Source organism: Ictalurus furcatus, chromosome 4 (assembly GCF_023375685.1).
Source record: "Ictalurus furcatus strain D&B chromosome 4, Billie_1.0, whole genome shotgun sequence".
NCBI lineage: Eukaryota > Metazoa > Chordata > Actinopteri > Siluriformes > Ictaluridae > Ictalurus > Ictalurus furcatus.
Genome location: NC_071258.1, coordinates 15,695,464 through 15,707,885, shown reverse-complemented (window position 1 = coordinate 15,707,885; position 12,422 = coordinate 15,695,464). Strand labels below are relative to the sequence as shown.

Sequence of the window (12,422 nt, the reverse complement as noted above, 5' to 3'; positions counted from 1 at the left end):
TGAGCGCTGGCGCGAGCAGGGGACATCTCTGACAACACACAAATAATGTCATCCTTAAGAAGGACACCTTTGACCATATACTGTTTTTCTGGCCTGTTGCACATTTAAATTTGTAAACATATTTGTTAATAATGCATGAGCACAATTCACAGTGCGTTGTGTCTTTTATTCAGTAGGTGGACCCTTGAGGAGATCATCATGAATTTAACCAATTACCATAATATTTTAGACCAAGTACTTGTTGTCAGGAGGTTAAGACTTGGCCACAGACAGACAGATAATGACCCTAAAATACAGTCAAATAGAGTTTGAAATGTTCTACATGGATGAATGTCCATGATCATCTACTAGTATCTCATTAGATACTACAGGAAGAGGCTCAGTGCTCTCATTCCTGTCAGCAAACAATCATTGCATGTGCTATGGTTCATTCATCTAAATCTAAAAAAAAAAACCCTAAATATATAGTTTACAGCCCTAATTTAAAATTTCCCAAGAGCCACTGAGCTGTGGCATTTCTATCTGTTAGTATATGACAAGTGATCTGCAGTACAGACAGTAATCTGTGCTATGATTGAAGCTTTTGGCCCCCATGGTAATAAAGATCGAATTAACACAGAGTCTCCTCTTCAAGCTTTGTTTGTCTGATGCAATAATTTTCTTAAAAGACCAAGTTGTCTTTGCAGTGATGTACAATACCACTGATTTGGGTCTGCTGGGAGGTTTATAATGAACTATATAATAAAACCCATGAGTGAATCAGTTGAAGTCTAACAATATCTACAAAACAAAAACATGCAATTGTCCAGGTCATTACTGGTAACATGTCTGTATTATTGGTCCCCTTCCCCAGGAAAAGCAGAAAAACAGCATTATATAAATTTCGGCTTACTCACGAGGAGCTTAGTGTGCGCAAATAGGACAGCGTCAGCATTTAATAAGCGAAACTGTTAATAAGCTCAACCACTGAAGGTTAGGGTATTCTGTAATGGAGTCTAGATGATGCAGTGCTTTGAGAGACAGAGGGTGCAACACACCTGAAGTGCAGGTTCTTGAAGGTGAAGTGGGTCTCTACGATTCCAGTGGTCTTCACTCGGGTTCTCAGAATGTCCTGCTCTGTGGGCTGGTAGTCTGCAGCACCAATCCTATCTAAACTATCTAGGTAGCTGAGGACAGACAGACACAGAGGGAGGTCTGAAAAACTGAACAGAAATCATGACAGACTTCTCACATGGCACCAATTATAACACTCATCTCTACTGACTCTAAAAGACACCATGATGTCAAGTTAGAGAAACATATAACCTTATACAAGCTTCAAACTCTCATTTACAGCAGTCATTTGTTGATGGCCCAAAACTCTGCTATCCCTGCACTTAATAAAACAAATCGCTTTCCAATGCAGCGTTTGTGACCGAGTATGGTAGTAAGCTAGAGACACAGTAACACAAAATGGGCCTCAAGGGAGATCTGACTTATGGGACTGGTGCAGTTGATAGTGATTTAGCCTTAAAACACACCAAACTGATGTCCAGCAGACAGTTAGGTTCACAGACAAACATTATCTTCCCCAATGAAAAGAACAATAAAGCATTATGCATGTAAAAAAAAAAAATGGTTTACACTAGGACACAGTCATTATCAAGTGACATTTATGCCAATTATATTATAGACCTACCAGACCTGCCAACCTTGGAGTACACCAGTATAGGTTATCACTCAGAAACACCAAAAAAGCTTTTTCTCCCCAATGAAACAGGATATGAGTCACATGTGAATCTGGAATGATTTTATGATATTAACCAACACTTCCTAGAAGCTTGCACACCCTTATCACAGTCTCGCATGCTCTCAACTCTTGCAGAGCTCTTGCTTTCTGCAAAGGTTAATTGAGAATGTTTTGAGTTCATTAAAGTGAAATAAAATCTACCAGTGCATGTTCGACTTAGCTAACATTAGACAACTATATTTATGCCAATGAAAAATGGTCAAAACTGCAATAAAAAAAAAAAAAGAAAAAAATAGGTGAGGTTTTTGACCCAAGAATATTAAATACGTCTAGAACAAAGTGTCAAATCCAAAACTTACACATATTGTTAATTGTGATAAGTAGAAAATAGTGATTAAACATGCCGTTTTTAAACATTCATTAAAAAGCACACGATTTATTTAAAAAAAAAAAAAGAGAACCATACCGGTCACAAACTTTTCATGGACTCAGGTTCTTTGTGTTCAATAAAGTAACAAATATAAGAAGAAGAAAAAAAATGAAGAATGTGATAGCAGCATAGAATTGATTGATATTTTAAATAGAATTGATTTGATATTTTAAATATAGTAAGTAAGAACCTGAAATGCACAAAAGAACAATTGATTGGAAGCAAAATGAAGAAAATATTGAAATCATGATCTTTGACATTTGTAACAAATACTTGGAAGGTCAAAAATATTATTTTCTTCTCCAACATTCTGTTTCAGTATAAATCCTAAAAACAATACTCAAGTATAGTTAACAAAGTACACCGAAATAAAGTCAATCGATTTGGATTTGTGTCAGGGATCTCACTCGTTGAGAAGGGTATTGGAAACTTGAATAGGGAGAAATTGGCAAGCCTAACATTCCCATCAGCAGTAAAGCTGAACAAACATATTGTATATAATCAAACATGAAAGTATTAAACATCAAGCAATGTAAACAAAGCACTATATACGCATCCATTCTCCTCCTTCTCTATCTGTTGGTGTTGTACTCCGTTTAAAAGCCATGCACTCTTGGGGCAGATGCAGAATTTGTCAGGCATGTGCTATCATTTCACCAGCACGGGTGTCTCAAAATGACACCTCATCCACCTGCACCTCGCCCTTAAATGCCATGTACATGTGAAGCATAGCTGAACATCACCTAAAGCTCCTTATAGGAGTGTGTGTTTGTATCAGTCATTAATAAATGAGTGATCACTGTTTAATAACATAGTTATGGTAATATGACATGGGGCTGTGCCCAAGCTACCACAGTTGCAGCTGCACAGTGCCACTGTAGCCCCACTGCAGCTCATTAGTTTCTGCCCCTGAAGACTTGGCCTGCCTAGGTACAAAAAAAATAAATAAATAAAAAACCAGATAGATGGATATGGGAGAGGGAAGGAGCAGCAGGCAGAGAGTGAAATGGCTGACGGAGCTTCTTTTGATGCCCAAGAGCTTACTCAGAGAAAAATCATCTTGTAAATGGACTCTCCCACATGAGGGCCTTCCACTGAGCAACAATCATGAGAGCTGCTATGCACTGCAACAACCACAGAGGGCACTGTACCCGAGACTGGACCAAGCTAAAATCATTAATGTTTAATCCGTGAGCTTGTGCCCTATAAGGCTGCATAAGGGCACAGGCTCTTTCATGTCTACCTGAGAACTGCAGCATGAAGTTTGCTCACATGACAGAAGCTGGACACCCACAACCACATGGCATTTCATGTTGTGAGGATCAGCTGTCATATCATACAGTGCTGTGCAAAAGTCTAATAAATAAATAAATAAATAATTGCTGGAAAGCAAAGATGCCTTCACAAATAATTAATATATATTTTCTACATTAAAGAAATCTACTACAAAGAGCAGTAAACAGTAATAAATTAAACAGTTTAGTCAATATTTGGCATGATAACTCTTTGCCTTTAAAGCGCACCTATTATGGTTTTGAAGCGTGCCTAATTTTGCTTTAAAGGTCTCATACAATAGATTTACATGCATCCAAGGTCAAAAAACACTTTAATGTGCTCATAATTTAAATTTCAGCATTACCTTTTTCCAGTGTCACAAACGACTCATTAAATGATCCGTTTTAAGGATTCATTATAAACTCCTCCTTTCAGAGAGCATACTCTGCTCTGACTGGTCAGGTACGAGTCTGTTGTGATTGGTCTACTGCTAGCAGCCAATCAAGACCAGAGACGGGGCTTTTTGTTACAAACCTACAGTTAGTAAAGGAAGTAAGTCTGGAATTGCTAACGACTCATTTCAGCTGTTCAGAATCACTTCCTTCTTTGGGGAGTCAATAACTCAGTTTGTTGTGCGCTTTGATTTTTTAAACTTTGCAGACGTTTTACATTCACAAACAACTCTATAACACACTACATAAAAGTTACTGAAGTTGATGTTATTTAGCATGTTGTTTATTAACAAATAAGTCCTCCAAAGGCAAATTTCCAATGCACTGTACTACAAAGACAGCAAGCCCTTTGTTCTGACTGCTGCTATTTTTGACTGTGCATGAGGTATTTGGTCATTCATATTAACCTTTTAAATTGTACTGAATTTCCAGGAATACAGTTATTTTTAAGAGTGCCACTGAGGACAATTCTGTGAAAAACGGAACAAAAAAAAATTCAACTTGTCAAACTGATTTGCTATGGAGTCTGTATATATACACTCACTTGTGTATATATACACAAACTCCATAGCAAGACTTGTGTAACACATACACCTGCTACACACACACACACACACACACACACACACAGTCCCCTCCAAAACTATTGGAACGGCAAGGCCAATTCATTTGTTTGTGCTATACACCAAAGACATTTGGGTTTGAGATCAAAAGATTAGATATGAGATATGAGATTAGAGTTTAAGATTTCAGCTTTTATTTCCTCGTATTTACTTCTAGATGTGTTAAACAACATAAAACATAGAACTTTTTGTATCAGACCACCCACTTTTTAGGTGATCAGTAAGTATTTGTTTAATTTACTCAAAGTAAATTAAATAAATAACACTTAATATTTGGTTACATAGCCCTTACAATAATATGAATGTATTTTTCTGTACAATTGGCAGACAAAATGTTTCTGTAAACTTCTGAATTCATTCTGCTTTTAACATCACGAGTTAAATCGTCAATAAAGATTACTGAGCCTGTTCCAGAAGCAGCCATGACACTACCTCCACCATGTTTCACAGATGAGCTCATATATATTGGATCATAAGCTGATCCAATCTTTCACCACACTTTGGCCTTTCCATCACTTTGGTAGAGGTTAATTTTGGTTCCAGAACTTTTGTGGCTCATCTCTGTATTTCTTTGTGAATTCCATTCTGGCTTTCTGATCCTTACTGCTGATGAGTGGTTTGCATCTTGTGCTATGGCTTCTATGTTTCTGCTCTCTACAAGTCTTCTTTGAAAGGTGGATTATGATACTTTCACCTCTGATCTGTAGAGGTTGTTGGTGATGTCACTGTTGTTTCTGGATTTTTCTTCACAGCTCTCACAATGCTTCTGTCATCAGCTGTTGTTTTCTTTGGCCGACCCATTCAGTGTCTGCTGCTCAGTACACCAGTGGTTTCTTTATTTTTGAAGACATTCCAAATTGTTGTATTGGCTATGCCCAATGTTTGTGCAATACCTCTGATTTTCAAAAAACCAAGAGCATATGTTCAGAGCTAATTATTGTTTAAACAGTCAATCTAACAGGACACACCTGGGTAACAAGAAACACATCAGTCACATGCTCCAATATTCTTGCTCGCCTACAGATTGGGTGGTCTGATACAAAATGTGCTATGTTGTTTAACACATCTACACATAAATACTGGGAAATAAAAGCTGCAATTCTAAACTATCTTCTCATATTTTAATCTCAAACCCAAATGTCTTCAATCTACAGCAAAAAAGAAATGACTTGGCTTTGCTGTTCCAATAGTTTTGGAGGGGACTGCTCACATGATATTAATTCTTTATCCTTCCTTTGGAGGTTAGCACAAAGATGTCAAGGCAAGCAAGCAAAAAAAAAATTGTTTGTCATGTTCTGCTTGAATAGTGGTTGCTATGGTGAAATCTTTTTAAAATTTCAATCCATCTACATGGCATTGATTAGGCCTATATTTACACTTCACTGTAGATTTTAAGCTGTGTTTTCATGTACAGCAGAACTGTTTTATAGGCTACCGTGCAAATGGACTTCACTGGACTATCAACTAATGGCCTATTGACTTTTTTGTTTTTTAATGCTTTTCTCTCATGTATGTTTTTTTTTGTGTAACCTTGTTGGCTTGAAAGTGAGAAATACAATGACAGTCAGATTTTCGTTGTTTCACACTCAGTAGTTGTGTATGCATATATACAACTTGTGTGTTTAACTTGGGAGTAAGTGAGCTATTAATGAGATAATCATGCACTAATATTAAAATCTCTTAATACTCTTGAATACCGTCTGGCTCACCATCATTGGTCACATCTTCATAATCATAACCTTAAATCATAATCTGTCAGCAAAAATCGTCATTGTCAGATGTGTGTGTGTATACACATGGTTCACTTTGCCTGTTCTATGATGTACTTTCTGGTGCATTTCTGTTTAGTTTAAAAAAAACTTCCCTTTCAGCCCTATCGTCAGTGAAACACACTCTGTGGAGTTCAAGTCAGGTGATTTAGCCTTTCAACAACGTTTGCTTTTTTGCCCCTGAACAACTTAAGCAGTTTAAAGTAGGTTTCAGGTCACTGACTTGAGGCAAAGTGAAACATTGAAGATTTTAGCAATTTAGATGCTTTTGTAAATGTCATGCTGTTGGTACTGTTTGTATCTGGATTACAATTTAAAACTAATGGGCCAGTTACAATGACACCCATGCATGCCACTAGGTACAAGTATTGTTTCTGGCACTGTGGTCTTCCAGACTGCGGACTGTTTTGGATTTATCTCTGATTTATTGTCCAGATGACCTGCTTAACAACTGACCTTTGGTCATCATGATAAAATAAAAAATAGACATTAAACACAAATGCCTTGTTTAGAAACAACTGCAGACTTTGGACTAACTAATGTTCTATCAATAAAAGAAGGCTGGCTGTGGGCCATAGCTGATGATATTTATCACCCATGTCAAGTCAACAACAGGCACGCAATCTCTTACTGAGATTGAAATATGTGATTACATCATGACATAACACCATTTGCTTGAGGGACAGACTTTTTGGGTGGTTCAAGACAGGAATGTATGTTGACAGACAAGTGATGAGAGTCTTCAACCAAATTTATACTGTATATTCATATTTAACTCCAAATTCAGTTTTAACGCCATGTTCTTGTGGAACGCAAGGCATCACTTACCAATATCCTTTTAGTCATGCACTACTACAATCCGACAGCTTCTTCAGGTACAACAGACCTTTAAAAGTCACTGGTATCATGCTGTTATTTTTCATCTGACTATGAGAAACATTTTTCATTGGACTATAAGAAGGCCTGGATGCATTTGAAACATCCTGGATGAATCTGAATTTGAAGTGTAAACAGCATTTTTTTTGAGGACATGTGTAGTACTGCATGCTGATGGTTTTGGGTATAACAGGGATGTGGAGTAGAGGAGGGGCTGGGTGCAGTGCTTATTCTCTGACCCCTCTCCTTTTAATATGGGAAGCTTGTATGGCTCTCTAGTCAGGCTGCCTGCCAGCTCTACCCCTCCCCCTCACATACACACTTCTCTTCTCTCAGTCTCTCTCTGTTCTACCTTCTCCCTCCCTCTATTGCCTCTTGAGTGCTCTGCCTGGCAACACCTCTCAGCAGCCAGCCTGCTGTCTGCTGCTTCCCATCAGCACACACAGAGAAAGCGAGAGAGCGAGAGAGAGAGAGAGAGAGAGAGAGAGAGAGAGAGCGAGCGAGAGAGAGCGTGAGGGAGAGAGAGAGAGAGAGCGAGAGAGAGCATGAGGGAGAGAGAGAGAGAGAGCGAGAGAGAGAGCGTTAGGGAGAGAAAGAGAGAGAGAGAGCACTCCCTGTGATCTGAGAAATAACAGATTATTAAATCAGGGAGTAAGAGATTAGGAACAGATGAGATTTGGATAGAAGCTGAAATGAGAAAGGACAACAGAAACATTGATGAATTATAGGAAACAACATGAGGAAGTCCATTAAGTCCACCAATCAGAACAGATTTGACCTGTAATTAATATATATATATATATATATATATATATATATATATATATATATATATATATATATATATATATATATATAAAAAACAAGAGAGCGTCTCAGAAGCATCACTAGTCCCATTATGTTTGTCATTTTTTTGTCTGTTACGTAATATGTTACTTTCTATACTGACATCCAAACATTTTTCTGTGACATATCTTTTTGATGGAAAAGTTACGTTTGAAATTATAAAGTTGTTTTTTTTTTTTTGCACTGACACAATAATGCAGGTCATCAAATAAACATCAATAACAAAATTTGTACAAAAAATAGGACTTTTACACAGTGCTGAAGATACATGACAAATATCAGATATTGGTATCGTTCCAGATCTCCCATATTGGTGCGTCCCAGTGATGCACAGATAATAGGTTACAGGCACCAAAGAAAGCAAAAGAGTAACTGAGAATAGTAAGAGTCAAAAAGTGAAGGCAGAGTCACAAAGGTGCAAATGGAAAGTGAAGTACAGAGCTGGAGATGAGCTACCACCGATAACAATGGAAAGTTACTGTGGAGGATAAACGATAATATGGCATCATGCCAGAGACATCTTGTTATAACTTCTCTAGCACATCCTGTGGGAAGCGGGAAACCAGCTGTGTGCCCAGGTCATCTACTGATTTTCTACAACTGTATTTCAAAGTTCCTGGTGAAAATGTACAGGGCCTCCTAGTGGAGGAAGAGCACCTCATTACAGGGACTTGCAGACTGGGGTCACATGAAGGTCAATGTTAAACAGTAGTTGTCACAATCATGTTGGCCATCCCGTGGATGTAACAGAGGTTCAACCGACTGTGTTCTAAAGTCCACCTCACCAAACACATACAGGCAAATGAACAGTAAAATGTAACCTGACTGTGTGACTAAATAGACCATCAGGAGAAATGTGTTATGTTCCATGCACTTAAAGCAGAAAGACACTGAAGGGGGAAAATTGTGTGTACTCACTTCTCTACATGTCTGCTTTCTGCACCTTACTGGCTGTGTGTACAAACTATCCATACTCACTTTTACACTTCTACTGTTTGCAGCTTTTTTCCAGGCAATTATAAATCTTATAGAGACTCAGTAATACTAATGTTTAATACAAGTGAAATTTTAGAAGCAAAATGAAGTTAATTTCATTGAAATTTGTGATAATCAGCAGTTTTGCATTGCAGATTAATTCTTGCTGGAATACATTTCATGAGCAAAAATCTGAGATAGCTGTCCTTTGTATTGCAGCGCTCAAGAACCAAAATGGAGGAAGCACTAATTTTAAAGGATAAGCATTTTACACAATACTTCATGACCAGACTAGGAATTATTCAGCATAAGGCTGCATAAGATGATTTTTATTTGAAAATTTTTTTCATATGATTTTTAAAAAAAACTTGTTTATGATTGATGTATTTTCTACCAACCCAGGCAGGTGACAAGCAAGGCAAACTCTGAATGTGCAAAACTTTACATATACTCCAGACCTGATCTATTTCTCATAAATTAATTGAAAAATTTTGCTTTTATGGGTGACCTGGAGGAACAGTGGGTAGCGTTGCTGCCTTAGCGCTCCAAGGTCCCTGGTTCAATCATAAGCTTGGGTTACTGTCTGTGGGGAGTTTCAAATATGTTCCCCCCATGTCTACATGGGTTTCCTCCAATCTGGTTTCTTCCCACCTCCCAAAAACATGCATATGGTTGGATCGGCTATGATAAATTGTTCTAGGCCTGAACGCATGTGTGCATGTTGGCCTGTGATGGACTGGCGTACTGTTCAGGGTATATTTCCACCACTTACGAAGTGTTCCCAGGATAAGCTCTGAATTCACCCAGGCCCTTACCTGGATTAAGCGGTTACTGAAGATAGATGAATGAATGAATTGCTTTTACAAAGCTGGCAACACCAGTCACAGTTCTAAGGCACAGTTCAAAGTACAGCGAAATTGCTAAAATTGCACAAAAAATTGATGACTTTTTTCATCATGCTTCAGTCCCACACTCATCAATCCTATTTATTAAGGAATGCAGACTGCTCAGATTTAACAGCACCAACAATGTCTATAAGACTCAGCTGTTGGCTATTATCAGATGTGAAGATCTGAACTTATCAGTCCACAGTCTCATTGTGCCCGAATACACTCTCCAGACTCTAAAGTTGTTCCCTACACTGAACGTTTCAGACGCACTAGATAGAACACTATTATAGGGAACAGATTTGGTGATTGATGTAAACAATATCATACAGATTAGCCAGCGGTGGTGATGTTCCATCTCATAAGTACACATAACCCGCTATCAGTTGTATGGACAATATATAAGGACAATCAAGTGACCAAAGTAACTATAAACTGACTGTGTGCCACTATAAAAATCACTTTAAAACAGTTAATCCACTCCTTCCATTTGTAAGAAGTCTGAGAAGTCTTAAAGAGCATTGCCATATTCGCTCACTGTATCCTTCAGTGAAGGCTTGTGCACATCAAAATAAAAGACTTAAAGCATTATGGGTATTTTGTTTGGTAATTATGGGTTACTGCCTCTCACATTGCCTATCATGGTGCATTATGGGATATAAAAAAAAAAAAAAAAAAGACAACTGAAAATACACCACTATGTTTTCAAGCAAGTAGCAGACCCCAGAATAGTGCACTATATACTGAATAGTTATAATCATAGACTATGTTTACATGGACGGCAGTAATCTAATTAATGACCTTATTCTGAAGAAGACAATATCCTGATTAAGGTGTTTACATGAGTTGAGTAGAATATTCCTTTCATGTTCCCGTTTTACATGTTATAGAACATAGATCGATTAACGGCACATGTCATTACGTCACCGCGCCACGCCGTCCAACGTTCCCTCCAGAATTTCACGTATCAACCTACAGTTCGTCTTTGTTATGGTAACCTATACAGTTTTAGGTGTTTCATTTTTAATTTTGCGAAAGCTTCAAGTGCAGTTAATTATTTGTCATGCTATACGTGCTAATAGACGACTGCTTGAAGCCGTGGGCTGCGTCCCAAACCGCGTACTTACCTTCTATATAGCAGGAAAGTATGCGGTTTCAGATGTAGCCGTGCTCCCTTGTTTGCCGTCAAACAGTTGAGCACTGCCGTGTGTGTACGTGTCCTGTCACAAAATGTAGTGAAAACTCCCACACAATGTTAATAGTGTGATTAAGGTGTGTACATGTTTGTAATGCACTTCGATAGCGCGACTAAAATAGGAATACTCCACACGTCTTAATTCCATTTGTGTTTACTTTGAGTATGACTTTAATTGGATTAAGGTAATTAATAATCGCTGTTTACATGCTAGTTTCTTAATCAGAGTATTGTCTTAATCGGGTTAATATAGGATTATTGTTGTCCATGTATTGAATGATTCAGACGCATCTTAACCTGACCTAACACTTTTTAGAATTTGAATAAAGGAGCATCAGCGTCATACAACTGACCACAAGAGATGGTTTAAGTGAGACATGATTATTGATCACTCCTCTACCTGATTAAGAAGAAATAAAAAATAAAGTAGACTAGTTTGTTTATTGTGTTTCTTTTTTTCTTAAGGATCCTGTAGTTCTCAAGAGAACTGAGCATGATCAAGGTGAATCTCGACAGTGTTAACTCGAAAGCTGATTATTCTAATGCGTTCTCTCTCACTTACAACAGCACTAATGCTCTGCTACCTCTAAGAAACGCGTCCCTGTTCACCGACCAGAATGAAAAGAATTCCAACTATAATGGAAGGCGATCAATATATGGGGTAGCTGTTACCTCTAAAATGGGCTGCATTAAAAAGATGCACTGCCCTATTATGTTCTCATCATTGATTTCACTCTGTTCTATTTTCACCCCAATCAAAAAAAAAAGCAAACAGGAAACAAGTAAGTGTCAGGTCACTTGACCAATCAGAAACCTGGCTGCAGTCTGCAAGTTTAGTGATTATATACTGCCAGAATGTGATGTTCTGCCTCTCTTTCTGAATGGCAGTGCAACCATGTCTAACGTGAACAAAAACCTGACCCAAAAAAAAAAAAAAACATCAGAAGAATTCACCTTCAACAACAACGTGTAAATGTGCAAGAAAATTTCCAGAATTGGATGGTGTTAGGGCTCGTAATTTACACATCACCATTATCTCTCTTATTTCTGTTAATTGAAACTGCAGCACTACAGATCTGTCAGGGACACATGAGCTGCTGTTTTGCACATAATTAAAAAGTTTCTTAACATCCAATACTGTGTAGTTTTCGGCTAACTAACAAAGTGAACACTGATCTCTAATTAGGATAATTTTAGGGGTATAACTGTAGTGTGAGCGCTACAGTGTATATTTAGGTGACACAGAGATAACCGTGTAGAGTAAGAGAGAAAAATCATACATTAAATATGCTCATTCCTAAATGTTATGACAAACTCAATCCAAATCACAAATATCAAGAAAGAAAAAAAAAAAATTGATTCTGA

At 37.7% G+C, this 12,422-nt stretch overlaps 1 protein-coding gene across 3 annotated transcripts in view; it reads right to left on the bottom strand.

The window, feature by feature from the left end:
- The window catches only part of gnao1a (guanine nucleotide binding protein (G protein), alpha activating activity polypeptide O, a), a 91,214-nt gene that overhangs the window by 16,664 nt on the left and 62,128 nt on the right, over window positions 1-12,422 (bottom strand). For all 3 annotated transcript variants that reach the window (XM_053623184.1, XM_053623183.1, XM_053623182.1), the window contains exon 5: window positions 1,038-1,166. In XM_053623184.1, coding sequence (XP_053479159.1) covers window positions 1,038-1,166 — 129 coding nt within the window. The remainder of the gene's footprint in view (window positions 1-1,037; window positions 1,167-12,422) is intronic.